This window comes from Cebus imitator, unplaced genomic scaffold (genome assembly GCF_001604975.1).
Source record: "Cebus imitator isolate Cc_AM_T3 unplaced genomic scaffold, Cebus_imitator-1.0 Scaffold508, whole genome shotgun sequence".
Lineage (NCBI taxonomy): Eukaryota > Metazoa > Chordata > Mammalia > Primates > Cebidae > Cebus > Cebus imitator.
Genome location: NW_016107823.1, coordinates 1,335,792 through 1,354,230, shown reverse-complemented (window position 1 = coordinate 1,354,230; position 18,439 = coordinate 1,335,792). Strand labels below are relative to the sequence as shown.

At 34.5% G+C, this 18,439-nt stretch overlaps 1 protein-coding gene across 4 annotated transcripts in view; it reads right to left on the bottom strand.

The window, feature by feature from the left end:
• PTPRZ1 (protein tyrosine phosphatase receptor type Z1) overlaps positions 1–18,439 on the bottom strand; it is a 190,944-nt gene that overhangs the window by 19,072 nt on the left and 153,433 nt on the right. For 2 of the 4 annotated variants that reach the window (XM_017513886.2, XM_017513889.2), the window contains exons 14-22: positions 14,839–14,930; positions 11,924–12,009; positions 9,376–9,396; positions 9,113–9,209; positions 6,824–6,906; positions 4,958–5,092; positions 4,285–4,419; positions 2,920–3,083; positions 1,156–1,291 (exon numbers count right to left, since the gene is read on the bottom strand). In XM_017513886.2, the coding sequence (XP_017369375.1) occupies positions 1,156–1,291; positions 2,920–3,083; positions 4,285–4,419; positions 4,958–5,092; positions 6,824–6,906; positions 9,113–9,209; positions 9,376–9,396; positions 11,924–12,009; positions 14,839–14,930 (949 nt within the window). The remainder of the gene's footprint in view (positions 1–1,155; positions 1,292–2,919; positions 3,084–4,284; positions 4,420–4,957; positions 5,093–6,823; positions 6,907–9,112; positions 9,210–9,375; positions 9,397–11,923; positions 12,010–14,838; positions 14,931–18,439) is intronic. The other 2 variants (XM_017513890.2, XM_017513887.2) reach the window with 1 other exon arrangement.

The window sequence follows — 18,439 nt, the reverse complement described above, 5'->3', positions numbered from 1 at the left end:
GCTCCAGTATATCTTGTTCCCTTCCATGTGTTCATGTGTTCTCATCATTTAGCTCCCACTTATAAGTGAGAACATGTGGTATTTGGCTATCTGTTCCTGTGTAAGTTTGCTGAGGATAATGGATGAAAGAAAGTTTGGTTTGGTTTGGTTTTGAAGCCCACTCTGCCATAGGTTTTTGATTGCTTTGAAGCTGCCATTTGTAGTTTTCCATTTAAGTTCATTTTTATTTAGAAACAGTGAATATAAAATGCAGATTTGCTGACGTTCTGTGTCACTTATGGGTAAACTATACGGGCTTAAAATAGATATAATTTAAGCATAATTTATATATTTTAAAAAATCCACTATGTGTATGAACAAATTGAGATTTTTGCTAGCAGGGATGTGTGTGGACCACTCTAATTAGACTTTTGCTGTATCTTCTCTATGACCAGTGTCATTTTAAGACATTTCCTATTTGGGGTCACAAGAGGGACAAAATTTATCTGGCTTGTTCATGACATAGCTGCAGTTACTGGTATTATGGGTTGAATGGTGTTCCCCCAAAAATATACACTAAAGCTCTAGCCTACTGGTAACTCAGAGTGTGATCTTGCTTGTAAATAGCTTTGTTACAGGTATAAGTAGTTAAGATGAGATCAAATGGAGGAGGAAGATGACTGGTATGCTTACAAGAGGAGGGAAATTTGGGCACAATCTGTGAGAAATTTGTCAAAATATATTTGAGTTGTTTTAAACAACCAGGATCCCTTTTTTATTTTCTGGAGTTTTTTTCTAATACATTACATTGAATGTTTTGTCAATTCATTGTTGCCAAGATTTTTTTAATTTCCAAGACTGGGTTGATAAATAGAAATAATGGTATTTCAATGAAAGAGATAGCCAAGTGAAGACTGACACTGGAGTTGTACTTCCACAAGCCAAGAAATACATGAGGCTACTAGGAGCTGGAAGAGGCAAGGAAGAATCTTCTTTAGAGGATTCTGGAAGGGCATGGACCTACAGACACCAGAACTGTGAGACAATAAGCTTTTGTTGTTCTAAGCCACCTAGTTTGTAGTACTTTGTTATATAGTCCTAGGAGATGAATACACCTACGTTTTGGTGACATTTCCATACCTTAGATGAATAAAGTTATCTTTTTAAAAATCATACCTCAGTTTGTACCAAATAATTCCTTTGTGAACGGATGTGTTTTAAGAAGCCGAATATGTTGACAGTTCCTTCGTGTTGAATCTGCTGCAACATACTGTCTAGCACAATATATGTGCCTGTTCTTCCAACTCCAGCACTAAAGAGAACACAAATAAAGAAATACTTCAATATTAAGCATAAAATAAATTTGAAACATAGATCACTACCGATTGTCATGCTGATTAAAATAACTTCCTTCCTCAAGCAAGTGAGTCTCACAATAAATTTAGCAGTTCAGTAATGTAATCGGTTTAGTAGTTAAGCACAATGCTTTAAACAAGAAATTTAAAAGTTCCCTTTCAATTTTTTGTCATGTGTCTAATTGAAAAATAACCTATTTCTGTTGGAGATTTTTAATTGTTCAAAAACCATATTTATTATTCATTGTGTATTGTACAATGAAAATATTATGTATCAGAGTGTGGCAAACAGACATTCAATCTGACAAAAATGGAAGCATCAGCTTCACCAAATTCTGAAAGGAAAAGGTCCCTAGGTCTATGTTTCCAAGTAGACATGTTTGTAAAGGTTTCTGCATTAATGGGAAAAAGAATTTGATAAAGCTTTTAGCTGAAAATATCATTTCAGTGAGATTGTGAGAAATAAAGCATGACTTCAGTTATTTCTAAAGGGCCATTATCTATCGACTTCTTCAAAGCCCCTACTGGAGGGACAGAATTCACAGACAGGAATTCGTTTCAAATGTTCCGACAAGTAGGAAGTGCTAGAGTGGAAAATTAGCACCTGCTCTGCACAATAGCCTGGTCCTTCTCCGTTTGCTGGGAAACAATCCCTGACCTTCAGTGCTATTTTTCTTGCATCTTCCTGTTTTCCTCAGTTTATCATCAGGCTAACAGATTAAAAAAACCTCAAGATGGGTCTCTCAAATGTAACTCCGGAGATGGCAATTAGAATGTGTTAGATAAGCTATATATCAAAGGCAAACACTTGCTTCTGTCAAAACACACTGCTTTGATAATGATACTTCACATAGAAACAAATTTGATCTTTGTGATCATAAGGCTTGGCACACAGTCATCACTCAATACATATTAACTGCTATTATTATTTTAACTTAAAACATCAAATAAGGATGCTTAACATACTTTTCCTCTTTCATTGAAATACCATTATTTCTATTTATCAACCCAGTCTTGGAAATTAAAAAAATCTTGGCAACAATGAATTGACAAAACGTTCAATGTAATGTATTAGAAAAAAACTCCAGAACATAAAAAAGGGATTCTGGTCCCAATGTTTAAAACAACTCAATATATTTTGCCAAATTTCTCACAATCTGTGTGCTTTGGCTTCTGTAATACAAGCCTGGCATCATAACTCTAAAACGGACGGTTAACTCCTAGGAACGGGGTTGTATCCCAAACATTTTTATCCCATGGTGTTATATGTTGAGGTAGATATTTGTTTAACAACAAAAACATCGTTCCACCTGCCTCAAATAGTTAATAAGCTGAAATCCAATTGAACAATCAAATAAAATAATCAGCATCAAACAATACGTGCTGCTTAGAAATACTCAGCAATCCAATTCTGAGTCTGGCATGTTCATTTCCTAGTGATCAATACTCATGAAAATTAACATATAATTTCATCGCCCTCACTTCAAGACTTCATTCCCATTTTGGCAACAGCTTTGTTCCATTTATTTCCTTTTTGCAAGTATAAGCAATTCTATGGGCTTAGAGGCACATCTCTGAGACTCACCTGCAGTGGACGACAACAGGCCCCACTGCATGGCGCTTGGCATGGGCTGCTTTTCTCACAAAGGTCAGCACTGGCAGGGAGTACTCTGGTACTCCCATGTCAGGCCACTGTGTGTAGTGATACTGCGTGACCACACGCCCACTGGGTCTTCCTTTCTGGGATCCCTGTAAAAGTTCAGACAGTTAATTACAGACACACACACACACACACACACACACACACACACACACACACACACAGTTCTTAAACAGCAAGCCAGGAGTCATAGCTTGATGTTCAGGTCCATCATGAAGGCAAAAAAATAGAGTGCCATTTGTGATGGTTTATTTTGTGTCCACTTGGCTACGCCATGGTAGTCCATTGTTTGGTCAACACTAGTCACACAAGATGTTGCTGTAAAGGTATTTTTTTTAGATGTGATTAACATGTAAGTCAGTAGACTTTGAGTAAAGCAAACTGTCGTCCATAATGTGGGTGAGCCTCATTCAATCAGTTGAAGGCTGTAAGAATGAAGTCTGATAAGTTACGTGAAGAAGAAAGAATTCTCAACAGTGCAATGTAAAGATCCTGCCAGAATTTTCAGGCTGCCAGCCTGTCCTACAGATTGAAGATTTATTAATCCCCATGATTTTGTGAGTCAACCCTTAAAAATATAAATCTATCTCTCTATTCTGTTAGTTCTGTTTCTTTGAAGAACCTGAGTAACACATTCTTCTTTGTGTTTTCTTTCCTTTCCTTGTTTCACTCTCCGCTCTTTTCAGCTGAATGTTGGGATTGTGTCAGGGCCATCCTATGTATTTGCTACACAAGGTAGGAATTTCCATTCATGCATCACATTCACTGTAAACATCAGCAATAAAACCAACCTGGCTCCAAAGCCACAGCTGGCTCTTAGAGACTAGATAGAAACCTTTAGGACTGATGGCAGCTGTGATAAGAATATATATATATATAATTTTATTTTGTTTTATTTTTTGAGATAGAGTCTCACTCTGCTGCCCAGGCTGGAGTGCAGTAGTATGATCTCAGCTCACTGCAACCCCTGCCTCCCGGGTACAAGCAATTCTCATGCCTCAGCCTCCAGAGTGCACGCCATCACACTCGGCAAATTTTTGCATTTTAGTAAAGATGGGGTTTCGCCATGTTGGCCAAGGTAGTCTTGACCTCCTGATCTCAAGTGATTTGCCCACCTTGGCCTCCCAATGTACTGGGATTATAGGCATGAGCCACTATCTGGTCTGTTACAAGAATTTTTAATGCCTTTAGTTACATACTTTTTACCCTTTCTTCGTTCTATCACTCGTTTACTTAAAAAATGACCAAATGCATTGCTCACTTGATTATGTACATCATTTGTTGACTCACCTTTTTTATTTTTGTGTTTCTTAGAGTAAAATTCCTTACAGTATAATAGGCAAGCACTTGCACACTCTTCTGAGTGACCAGAAAGTTCCCGTACTCCTCACTACCATCGGCAGGCCAGTACTGATCACATTTCCTCTGCAAAACAAAAGTAGATGCTATGTCAAATGCTCCATGTAAAAGTCATTCCCTGAGACAGTGACAGAAATGAACTCCCTCACTCTTCTAAATATTTCATTTTCTTTTTAAGTTATTGAAATTAGTTGTGGAGGAGCCTAGGAATAGAATCTGAGAGCCAAAAGGGACTGAGATGAGGTAGCCTAAATTTTCCCCTTTCAGATGAGATAAGTGAGTCAGAAGATTCAGGTTACAGGGCCAAGACTAAAATCCATGTCCTGTGAATTAAAATAGATTTCACTCTACATTGCTTTTCAATGAGTCCCATTTACTGCTCTCACAGTATGAAGAATGCATTTAAAAGGCAGATAACGTGATTCATAATAAAACTTTTTGACTAACAGTATTAACAGTTTCCCTTTAGCTGTCACATTTACTAGAAAAGAATCCCAACTGACTTTCAAAACTTTGGCTCTTTCCTAATGTTGTCTCTATTAAAACTAATTTAAAGTACCTCTAATGACTTTTTTGGGGATGACATAACAGATTATCTACATACCCTTCCTTTCTCCACGAGGTTTGTTATCATGACAATAACTTCCACATTATGCTCCCATATCATTCTCCAGAAATCTTCAGCTGTGGACTTTAGTGGGCCTTGGGCAGCAATATAAGCTTTTGGTCTGTTGTAGCCCTGAAGAATTAGATGACAAATGTTTCTTACTAACTGATTTATGTGTCACCTTTAACTGTACAATACCTAAGTTTTTAAAGTCGGCATACTTTTTCTATAAAAGAAAACCATAAAAAATAAACTGGCAAAGTTGGAGAAATTTGATAGTACAAACCAAGGTAGTTGCTCTTGGTTAAGAAGCAGAGGGATCTCTATCATTTTTGTGAAAACAAAAACAAAAAAAAACAAAAAAACTCTCTTTGCTTGGACACAGCCAGAATTCTGTGCATTTTTATTCCAAGTGCATTTAATCCATATCTATTTACTACGCTTAATATCAGGTCTTTAACAGCACTGCTTTGAAATGTATTATAGGCAATGGGGCTCAGCTGTCGACAACAGCTAACAAAGCATCTGGAGTGAAGCCTCCTTAACTGTCCTTTGAGGTACTGAGAAGTGCTAATCATTATAAGCAATTTGTCACTGTGTGTCTTATTTTGGACCAGATGTTTTATTAACACAATATGGATTGGCTATTTCCCCACCCAAATTTCATCTTGAATTGTAGTTTCCATAATTCCCGTGTGTTGTGGGAGGGACCAGGTGGAAATAATTGAATCATGCGGGCAGTTTCTCCCATGCTGTTCTCATAATAGTGAGTGAGTTCTCACGAGACCTGATGGTTTTATAAGGGACTTTCCCCTTCACTGGGCACTCATTCTTTCTCCTGCCACTCTGTGAAGAGGTGCCTTTCACCATGACTGTAAGTTTCCTGAGACCTCCTGAGCCATGTGGAACTGTGAGTCAATTAAATCTCTTTTCTTTATAAATTACCCAGTCTTGGGTATTCCTTCATATCAGTGTGAGAACAGACTAATATAGAATGTGAACCTTAATCTTTCACCTATACAAAATAGAAGCATCAACCCTGATGCGGAGATGAGGAAGCTAAAGCTGAGAAGAGTTAAGTGATTTTCCAAAGTCCCACAGCTAGCCAGCGGCAGAGAAGTGATTCAAAAATCAGTTCTAACTCCAAATCTCATATTCATTCTGACATGCATATTTCCTCCGCAGGAAGTATGAAATGGTTGCCCGTAACAAACCCACTTTATACTTATGTACTCACTTATTTGAATTCAGTGTTCCACACAATATTAACCTGAAGTCAGCTAGACTGAGAGGTTCGTGTCAGGGAAATAACTAAGTTCTACTGACATTCAGATGATCACAGTGAAAAACCAGTAAGTTAGTGAGTGGTCTACAGTCTCTGGAGAGTGCCAATAATTTTCACAAAGCTGCATATCCTGAGGAACACCCAAAGTTATAAAGGTTGATAACTGGTTTAATAATCATGTTTGCCTTTTCATCAGTACTACCATGGACATTTTTTGTTCATCTGCTAAATGGATATCATTGTTCCAGGAGCTCTGGGAAACTTAAAATAAGTACTGGCCCTGTCGTTCACATTTAAAGAGTTAGAAACCTATCTGAATCTACTTATTCTACCCCGAATGTACACTCCCAGCATAAATTCCTTCCCTCACTCAGGAGATAAACCAAGTAAAATAGCTTGAATGTCATTCATTATGAAATATTTTAGTCATAGGATCTCTTAAAAATTGTTTAGTGTTAATTTATCTTTTTTATTATCTATCAAATAACATGACATTAAGCACTGGTATGTATGGTATTATGGTATAATAATTCAGTCTAATGTAATTTCTATAAAACGTTCAATTAAAACATGCTTACATCAACATAATTGGCATTGATGTAATCAGTTAGTTTGCCATCTTTTTCAGCAAGCTGTGCAAGCTTAACCCTGCTATGATCATCTGTAATAAAAAAGAATATATTTCATTGTAGCACAGACTACTTTTCAGCATAAAGGTCATTCATATTTGCATAATAATTTATCTCATACAATTAAAATCAATGCAAGCAATTACTTTAATAGGCTTTTTGGGAATACAGAGATGACAAAGACAACAAAAACAAATATAAAAAGAATCTCCACCCTCAGGAACATTTCTAAGATAGTAGGTGAAATTGGGGCATAAACACAAGTGTTAAGTGAGAGGTACAATGTAGTAGAGGGATATAAAAACAGAAATTGTTTTGGTTTGAGATTCAAGTTTCTATTGAGATTGATATCTGAAGTTGATCTCTTATATGGAATTTTAAGGTTGGTTACAAGGGCTGTGAACACTGGGGAGCCTATCAAAGAGATGGAAAAAAATGATGGGGGCGCTCACAAAACTAGGGAAGGATGAACAGGAGGCTAATAAAGGAAGAGGAGACAGAGAAGAAAGCCAAAGTTTCCCTAGGAAGTTTCTGTGAATAGTACAGCAAATAGCTCTTTCAGGAGGAGCCTCAAAGAGAAGCTGCTCTGAAGGGACGCAGGAGAACAGCTGCCCAAGCACAGTGGAGATAGATATCAGACTGCCAATTAAAAGCAGATGGATGCAAAATGTGGTAATTGATATATGGTATAACTATGGTAATTCAAAGTATGATTAAAGGAGTTTGAGATTAAATTCAGTTCTACAGAAAAACTGTATTTATTTGGAGAAGATGCATATGAGGAATGAAGTATTACCTGAAGGACACATGGTAGTTTCACTGGGAATAACATTGTTTTCAAGGATGAATAAGTCAATACAACCAAATCATAACAAGTAAAAGAGGTGCTCTGGGATATGCATAACTTCTGTGATGTTAACAGTTCACATTGATACAGGAATGTATGTGCAAATAGATGCATGGCAATTGACAGATGGTCTCAATGTCAGACTGACCTATTTTTGTAGTTTGGTTTTAATATTTTTAGAATTTTTGGATTGGTTTTCTTTATCTCTAAAATAGGATAATTTCCTATCTTGCCTGGTTGTTTCAGGGATTAAATAAAATAACGTACTTACAGTGCCAGCCACATAGTAGATGTTCATCAAATGTTAATCTCTACCCCCTCCTTAATTACCTGATGGGTATGTTCTATTTAGCTTATACAGGGATGTCTAAGAATTTTATCTCAAGAGGCAAGTGAGTTTTATGTGTAGCCAGCATAGATGTTATTCAGTTCAGGAAGACAAACATAAAGCCCTCTACTAAAAAATAAAAATTAGTGAAGCTCTGTGGCAAGAAATCAACATCTATACAAACTATGTAAAAGATCATGATAATAAAAGGGAGAAGAGTGCAGCTCCACTGGGTTCCAGAACTAGAATGAAACCAGAATTTAAATAACCTCATTGGTAACACCATGCTCATAGGAAGCTAGGAAGGGCCACTGCATATATAGAAAGGTTATAAGTAGAAGGTTTTGTTTGTTTGTTTGTTTGTTTTGTTTTGTTTTTGGAGTGGGGAAGGAACATGAAGATGAATTTTAGGAGATGGAGGGGAATATATACCAAAATAAGAGAGAACAGATACAACCAGAACTGCTATAAGAAGGTAGATGAAAGGCAGTAATTTCATAGAAAAATACTAGGTAAATTTGCATTAATGAGAAAAGCTCCTAGTTGAAGAGAAAGGGAAAGAGAATGGCTAAAAAAACAAAGGGAAAGAAAATTAAAAGACGGAATCCAACCAATTCTTTATAAGATCCCAGGAAGAATGCCAAGAAAGGCAGGAAACAGGTAAAGGTAGAAGAAAAAGAGAAAAAGTCTAAGGAAAATGTTATTCAGTTGGTAAATTAACATAAAAGTAAGCAAATCCTAAGTGAAAAAAGGACCAAGTCATATAAATAATGGCAAAAACCACAAGAGGAGATGTACAGTCCATGAAGCCTAAAGAAAGAACTAGATTAAAATTCTAAGTTTGTTTTATTTAAAAGAAGCAGATGTTACTAACTCCAGAAGATATTTAAGTCAGAGTGATTATAATGCTACATATTATCTCACACAAGTCTTATTATTCCCTGATAAAAAGGCCCTAAAAGAGCCACACTGAGGTCAGCTCTCAGATGACTTCAGGACACTTTTAAAAGTCACTAAAATGGCAATGATATTGAAGTCAGAGGTGATTTAAGGATATACTTACAGGCAACGATATTTATGTATCGATTCTTGTGCTTGTTGTCTGGGTGGTTGGAGCTGTCTGCTGTAATACCTAAGTCAACAGTACAGCTCTGCACTTCCTATAAAAAATTACACGTAAACCACTTTAGCACATATTCTTTCAAACAACGTGCCTTAAAATATAATAAGGAAGACAAAACAAACAAAATAATCTATCAAATGAAATTTTTAAAACGTTACAACTACTTCTTGGCTAAAAGAAAATGCAGTGAAATAATGCCTTACCTGGTAAAACTCTTTCAGTGTCTAATGAGGGAATGAATGCCAAAAAAGTAAAGAAATCAAATTCCACAGCACACGACAAATGAGAAAAAAAAGCGTTCATATTAGGTTTACAATGGAAAACTATGATCATGCAATAAATACATTTGTCAAATACCAACACAACAGAATGTTTCAAACAGTTGCATGCAAATCAAAATGTCTAATAATTTGGAACCTTAAACTTATGTAAAAGGAAAAAAATAACACTTTTAAAAGGAGACAGTGATGTCATAATTTGATGATTTTTAAAACGCGGATGAGAGGAACCACATATTCCATGGTACATTTTGTCGTATTAGTCAGATTTGCTAACATCCAAATCTTATTTTATTTGACCATTATAGCACTATTTGAAACTCTGAATTAGTGATATGCTTTTCTGTTTTTATTTTTCATTGAGTTATTTTAAAGAGTAAACAGCTTCCTATTAGGTGGTTTGTAACAGATTTAAGACTCAAAACATTAATCATTTCCTAAAAATTTTAAAAATCATACATACTATATCATTTTGAAACAAAATTTAGATAGAATTACCTTCTAAATATTTAATTAGTAGACGTCATTTAATTCAAACTTCAATAAGTATTGACAACTTATTTCTGCAAATTTTTTATTAAAAATCAGTTAATATGTTTTTCAGAAACATTTTCTATGTAAATGTATCACTTTAGAATTTATAATTATTTAGTATTATATAATAAAACAAAAGCCTTATAATTTCTGAGAAAGCAGATAACCCAAATACCAATCTGATTCATCAGCAAATGGCCCAGTCTCCCTCCAAATAAGTTTTTAAGGCTTCTTTTGCAGCAAGTCATTTTGAACAATTAAAAGCAATTTGATGTATGAACCACTTAAAAGGTTTAACACTATTAGTTATTAAGCTAATTATTCAGTTAATGAAAAGTTTTCTTGAATCAGGCAGTGAGTTAAAAGTGATGGAATTAAGAAAAAACTTTTAAAGTGAAAACATGAGGTTATTTTATTAATTATTTTGGACTGCTTAATATTCAAAATGATTTTATAGTTATGAAAACCATGAATCTGCATATGTTGCCAATGACTTATATTATAAAATGTCTATATTTTCTTATTTTGTTGGATGTTAGCCAATAATTTCTATCAGTTAACACTGAAATTAACATTGAGTTAATGCTACAGCATGCATATCCTCTAGCCTATAAAAATAATAAAAAACAATTTGATGTTTTAAACATCTAATTCTTCATATTAGTCCACTTTACTGAGTACTGCCTCACACTGCTTCTTATTCAATGTAGCTTTAATTTAGATTTCTATCAGAATTAAATAAATTGGCTTCTATTATTTTAAATTAGTAAAAACATATCATACTTCTCTTTCTTTGATTTCTTAAAACTTTCTAATCTATAACATTTTGCATCCCTAAATAAATCATGATGGTGTGAGCCCTGGGAAGCAACTACTGGGTGCAGTGGGGAAAGAAAATCAGAAGACAGTGGATTTTGTGATTCGCCTCACAGCTCTAATCTAAGCACTTCAAAGGGGGAGGTCCACAGAGCCACTGGGGTTGAGGGAGAAGGAAGAAAAAATTCAATATGAAGCTCTCTAGTGGGGAATAGCCAGAGGGGAGGCTGAAGGCTGCCTGCCTGCTCACAGCTACAGTGGAAAGGACATGAAACTGACTTGGATTTGAATGCAACTCTGCTATTTATTAGTTATTAATTAACTTCTATGGAGTTTGATTTCATCAATAATATGAATAGAAATAATAATAAATGACTCCTAGAGATGGGTGAAGATTGAATGTGAAAGCCCATAGTCCAATGACATATAAGAAGGCATTCACAAAGGGTAGCTTTTATTTTTCCATGGTTGTTATTGTTAACTTTGTGCTTATGGCTCTCTATTTTGAAAAATCTGCTTAGCTAACAGTTCAGTGGGCCATGATAAATTTGCAGTAAATTTCTCTGCCCTTCTATCTAAGAGTATTTTAACAGAATATCATTGGGAAAACATTTACAGGTTTTGAAGTTACAATTTTTTTTAAAGAAATGCATATTTTTTTGAAAAGAAGATACATTTTTACTTGTTAAATGAAAGGGTTATCTAAGCTTTTGCATTAACACTGGTGTACAAGTCACAGTTAAGAATTGGTATGTACTTTAGCTGAAAATCATGAAATTTAGTAGTTTAGTATAATTTATATAATTTAGAAAATTAAAAAGAATCACTGTTATTAATTCAGATTTTAAGAAAGAATATTCAAGATTTGTACTTTATGGAAGAAAATGAACAATGTTTTTTATTTTTCCATCAGTACAACTTGCCTTTTAAAATAGAAAACCAAGTTTCTAAATTGTATGGTAACAATGACACATCTCCTAAACACACATGTAATCACGGAACTAATATTTTCACTAGAAGTGAAAATGGTTTCACTGTCTTTAGGTCAAGAAATAGCCTACTGCTGAATCTTTTAAATTTTATATTTTCTACCTTATTTAAAATAGACATTTTAAAATCATACCTCAAATTCTTCAGTAAACCCACTACTTGCATGTAAGTCTGCAACATGCTTTGGAAAGTGCTTTATTGGAATTGCTCCAACATCATCTAAGTGAATAAAACAATTGTGTTACAAAGGATAATTTAACAGAAATAAATGTACCTGTCATCTATAAAGTAGCTTCTGAAAGAACTTCAAAGTTCAATTATTTGTATAATTCCAACTAAATCTCAGCATTCAATTGTTAACCAATAATTACCAATTTTCTCTATATTTATTATCAATCAAAACCTGTATCTGTATTTCAGAAATCTAATTTGTTCAGCAATCTCTTTTCCATGTATATCCTAAAGATAAAATCATTTATTTTCAATGTTAATTTATAAATACCACCAAAACCTCACTCCTTATCAGTAGAATGCATCTTATGATGAACAACTTTCTTTAACATGCTTGGATGTTGCAAGTAAATTCTGGGAAAAAATATAGTTTCAATTTTACTGTGGACTAAGCATAATAGATAGTACAAGTTCATTTTATAAAACTGTACAATTTAATGTCTTACAGTCAAACAGTCAGATGTGTACATTTGAAAACATTTTTCCTTCTCTCTATAAATAATAGAAAACATTTATATGTAAAATATTCATTAAGAATAATGTCAAAAGCCTTTGGGACTTCTAATCTGTAAAATTTCAAGAATTCTAACTTGAAAATACGCAATGTAAACAAAGTCATTGGATCTGTCAATTAATTGTGAAGGAGGCCAAATTATTTTAACTGGCTCTGATTTTTTTTTTCTTTTCCTGGAAAGACTTTCTTAGACTGAACATATTACTAGTTCACAGTATGCAATGTTACAAGTGATTTCTCTGACAAGGAAACATCAAACACATTTCACTAGAAACAGTTATTTATATCAACAGCTGTTCAGCATTTAGCCCATCTAATATTTTAAAGCTTCAGTTAACAAGAATTTGCTGATAAAAAAATTGGAATCCATCTGTTTTCTCTCTCTTAGATGAGTGGATCTGAATACTAAAATTGAATTAGTCGGTCAAGCTTAAGAAACACTAGACAAAGGTGTAATTCTACCTTCACACTTACAGAAGGATCTTGCTTATAAGAAACTTTTAAAATTAGATAAGGAAACAGAAATAATTTATCTCATGTAAGTCATTAGTTCTAGTAAATGTCCTTCAAACCCCTTGATATTATCCTGGACCGCCAACCTCCTTTTACAAGTAGATTACTACCTTTTATTGACAGTCAGATATTTTGGTAATTTCTTTTATTAATTGGTCTGCAAGTAAGTGAGACTAACATTCTCTTTGCTTTCTGATTTTATTTGAAAACATGCATATTCAGGTGATCAAGAGGAAATCTTTGAGAGCAGAACAAATGAAATAAGGAAATACCCTGGGATCACCCTTTTTAGACATTGAAAACAGAGGAGTTTGGATCTCCTGGACGAGTTTCTGATTTTGTATTATTTCATTTGTTAAAAATAAACCATATTGGACTTTGGATAATATTGGAGCTAATTTGCATACTCCTCCTGACGGGATATGCAGAGGACATGTCTGGCAGTGAAGGGAATCAAAATGTAACAGATAACTGAGAGCTGTCGGTCTAAAAATTCTAAATATGTTAATGAGACACTGTGGTACTAAAATAAATGTACAGTATTTTAATATAAACTAGAAAAGCAAAGAAAACAGTAGTGCTTAAAGACACACACTTGACAAAAGAGGAGAAATAGCAAAACACTTATAACTCCTAAGCTTACAAAGCACAAGAAGAAAATACCATACATAAATATATATAAATATATACTACATATGATATAAACATATAACAAACATACATCAACATGTAAATGTAAAATAAAAAGAAAATGTTTGCTTTTTTTTCTGTTTTTTTAAGTTGTGAGATTTCAGAAGATGACATCATGTAGAACTTGAGACTCTGGCAATAAAATATGGAGCATCAGAGAATTTAGAAAACACCATCTGTAAATGATCCCACAGATGAATTTCTCCTTTTGTATCCCTAGTTTCATAACTTCTCTTTACTTTTATTGTCCTCTATCTTCCAGATCACAGAATTCTACACTAATATTTTTTTGGTTGCCACTTTTCAATCTAAGATGTTATAAAATATTAATTAAATAAGCTGCCTGAATATGCAATATATCCATCTAACAAACTTGCACATGCACCACTTGAATTTATATTAAAAAATGAGTGACTATAATTTTATTTACAGTGCAAACTCTAGGGTTAATGGGTGTCTTTATCAAAATGACCCTGGTTATCTTTGAATACTGTTATTCAGGTAAATTATGATAAAAATAGCTAAAGTCTTCCCAAATATTCAACTGTTCAACATTTTGAAACTTTTGAACCATACATTCTTTATGTTCATGGCCTTTCCTACCACTACCACCACAGTTTTATAGATTTTTTTTCTAATGTAGATTAAAAAAAATCTTTTCTCACATAAACTCAATCAGAAAGGAACTAGGCTTTATCCTTATTTTTGTGATTATTTTCCCATCCACATTTTCTGCATTGACTTAGTCTGACTTTTGTTGCTTGGGTTTCCATTGACATAACCGGATGAGCAAAAATAACCATTATTGTTAACTAATATTTTATTGCTATAAATGTTTATGTTTTTAACATAGTATACCTGAATAATTATGAATTATTGTACAGTATCATCTGTATGGTTAAGAAAGTTTAAAATTAATGAGGACAGAATATAAACCTGAGTACCTGATACATGGTGTAATAAGTATTTTGGGAAACACAAAAATTTACTAAGGTATAGTATAGCAATTTGCATAGCACTCCAATAAAAACAAACATTTTAACAATGTGTTTTTTGTTCAACATCTACCAGCTACTCATGGTCACAGTTTAAGCCATTACCTGAAATTGGAAAGATAGGTGTTGTAGGTGTGGATATTACTCTAGGGGACGTGCTGTCCTCTAAGTAAAAGTGTGCAGTCTGGAAGCATTTCCTGGAAATAAAAGAAAATAATTTATACTACTAGTTTCTACAGATAATAAGACAACTTCTGAGCTGCTTGAAAATTATGACAGAAATCTCCAGAACTAAAACAAAAGCAAATATATACCCAGAAGAGGGACTGCTGGATCTACATCCATTTTAACGAATCACAAGAAACTAAATTATGAAATTTATCTCAGCTTTACCTGTACCACATAAAGAAGAGCAGGTAGATATCAGGCATGCTAGAAGCACAGATGGCATTTAAAGTTGTAGCTGAGTTTAAAGTACCAAATGATACTTTGTTAATATAGGAAACCTCAGTGCCCTACATACTTTTCCATTGTGGCTCTAACACCAGAAATGTCCTGCCATCTTGGATAGAGCCAGAGACTAAAAGAAATAATATCCAAAGCTATTTTCCCTCAATATTTAGATGACCATGTTCTTCTGAGCATATTCAGCTGCTAGCAAAAAGCAGCAAGCTATATAGAAATGAACTATGTAGAAATGAACTACACAGTGCATAGTACATAGAAATGAACTATAAACTATGTAGAAATGAACTACGTAGAAATGAAACTACACAGTGGTAACATTTTTATGAAAAAGGAAAGTAGCTTTATGCTGTAATAATGCAGGTGTGACAGAACTTAAATGAGAAAATAATGAGTATACAACCAAAAACAGGGATGGTTTTCTTTCCAACAGATGCTAGCCTTGTTGATGAGGGTTTTGAGAATGAATATATTCAGATTCAATGACAACTATAACCTACAATGTCACCTGAATCTATTTTCATTCAGATAATAAGAGTAACATCTGGTAAGAGCACACCACTAACTATCAAGAAGAGCCAAGAACCAACTACTGCTGTAAAGTAATGCCAACCATCTTTAATTTTAAAAATTAGGTAATTAAAACTGCTAATGACACTCTTTGATGTAGGTCATTTAATTTATTTGGAGCAATATTCATGAGTGGTTAAAATGAAACACTTGAGTTTTGTTTGCGTGAAAACGCCAATCTCGCTTTCCATCTAAACCTTCAAGCTACAAGGCATTTATCCTAATGAGTTTTAATGTAACATTTGTTCTTATACAGTGACACACCTAAATCTTGATATGTTTCTAGTAAATTAGTTCCTTTAGATAAAATTCTGGAATGGCTTCTCACTGCAATTAGAATTATATTCAGTTGTTTTATCAAGAGCTTTAAGATCTTTTTAAACCCTGACCTGGCCCCCACCCTACTTCAGTAGCTTCCTTTCCTGCAACTCTCTCCCTTACCGACCAGCATCCAGCTTACACTGGTCCTCTCCTTCACCTTTGAAGTCCTGTACGTAGCATCTCAGGGTCTTGGCTCTTGCCATTCTCCCTGCCTGCCTCTTTCCCATCACCTTTGCATTGGCCCAAATGCCACTCCCTCTGAGAGGTCTCCCTGATCATGACAGCTAAGTGTAGACCAACCCATAAGTCACTATTCTTTGCCCTTTTGTTTGCTCTGTGGCACATCACTATTTGAAATACTATTATTTATGTTTTTGTTTATTTGTTTTACATGTTTATAATTAGTCTCTTCTTATCATAATGTAAACCTCACAAGGAAAACGACTTTGTCTCAATCATTGCAGTGTTAGTCCTTAGCGTTAAGGAGCATGTGTGTCATGTTGTAGGTAACCCCGAAGTATTTCTTTGATGAGTGAACTTCTATAAGAAGGAGTAGTGTAAAATCGTGCAGCTTATTTATAACCTTAATGTCACAAGCAAACAAACAAAAAACCTTAAAGCAATGATGTGCATAGCAAAATTTGTCATCTGCTGTGGTGGTATAAACCATTGATAATCATATTCGAGAGAAGATACAGTGAGAGAACACAAAAATATCTTCAAGAGACAGAAAGTGGTATAGGAAAAAGGTGAGTGGATACAGAATCAAGTGTCAAAGGGATCCTAACTAGGTCAGTATCTTACAAAGTGGAGAGTATGGCAGATTGATGAGGAATGAGAGAGATGAAGGCCACAGAAACTACCCCATGGATGTCCCACATGAGCAGAACTGAAACCAGACTGGCAGAAACTACAGAGAAAGTATGGCTTATCTGTGCAACCATGAATGGAGCATGATCTGACACACTGATATGGAAACACTGACCTTGATACATGCTTTAAGATCACGTAACTAAAATCCTTTTGAATTTCTCTAAAATATAGTTACGCAAACTGGTGAAATGTTTTAAAAAAATATTTCAATGAATCTTAACATTGTAAAATGCCTTTAAAAAGCTAGTGCAATATCACAGCTGATACAAGAATCCCTTCAAAAGCACCTCTAACCTATGGTTAGGAATGTCCAATTTGAATACTTTCAGTGAGGAGATCATTCCTTCTGAATTCTCCTTATTTGCTAAATATTTTTTTCTTTTACTAACTCAAAACTCATTCCCTTCTAAGTGCTTCCAAATGCTACTCAAAGAGTAGGTCTTCCTGCTCCACTGCTATAGCTCTAATGGGTTCATATCTATCTCTCTTTTACTTTTACCCATGTATTCTAGTTAAATATTTTACAAATATTTAGATCATAATATCCAAGATTTTTCAATACTTAAACCCTACCTGTCTGTTGTCCTCATCCTGTTAGACACTTTTCTTGAAGTTTATACTCATAATATAATCACGTAGATCAACACACCTGCCTTTTCTCTCCTAACTTGGTATTTATCTTCTCTGCTTTAAGCATGCCTCTCCTAACCAAAATACCTCACTTGTCAATCTGCCAGGCAAACACTGTCTTCTTTTAAGACAGCTCAGAGGCATCTTCTCTGTGAAATGGCCTTTCATTTTCTAAGCAGCAGTTAGCACAGCAGCTTCTCCTTTTCCACTGCACCTAACCCAAATTTCTATTCACATAAGTCTATATAAAGACTGTTTTGGCCGGGCGTGGTGGCTCACACCTGTAATCCCAGCACTTTGGGAGGACAAGGTGGGTGGATCACCCTGACCAGCCTGACCAAAATGGAGAAACCCCATCTCTACTAAAAATACAAAATTAGCCAGGCATAGTGATGCATGATTGTAATCCTAGCTACTTGGGAGGCTGAGGCAGAATCGCTTGAGCCCAGGAGGCAGAGGTTGCAGTGAGCCAAAATCATGCCATTGAATTACAGCCTGGGCAACAACAGCGAAACTCTGTCTCAAAAAAAAAAAAAAAAGACTGTTTTGGAAAACATACCCAATCAATCTAAGAATATCTTCATTTTCTGGACATTATTCTACATTATTTTACTTTAAGTATTTTTTCTTAATTGGTGGTTAGTGTAATTATTTTGTAATATATTTGTTTTATGCCTATATCCTTATTAAAATTTTAAAAGATGGGCCATATCTCTTGAATTTATGTAAATTGTTAATACTGTGCCAGGAGTAGAATAGGTGTTCAATATTTGTTGAATGATTAGATGGATTTCTAGTAGCAAGTAAACCCCACCAATCATATGTTGTTCAGCTGTATCCTGGATTC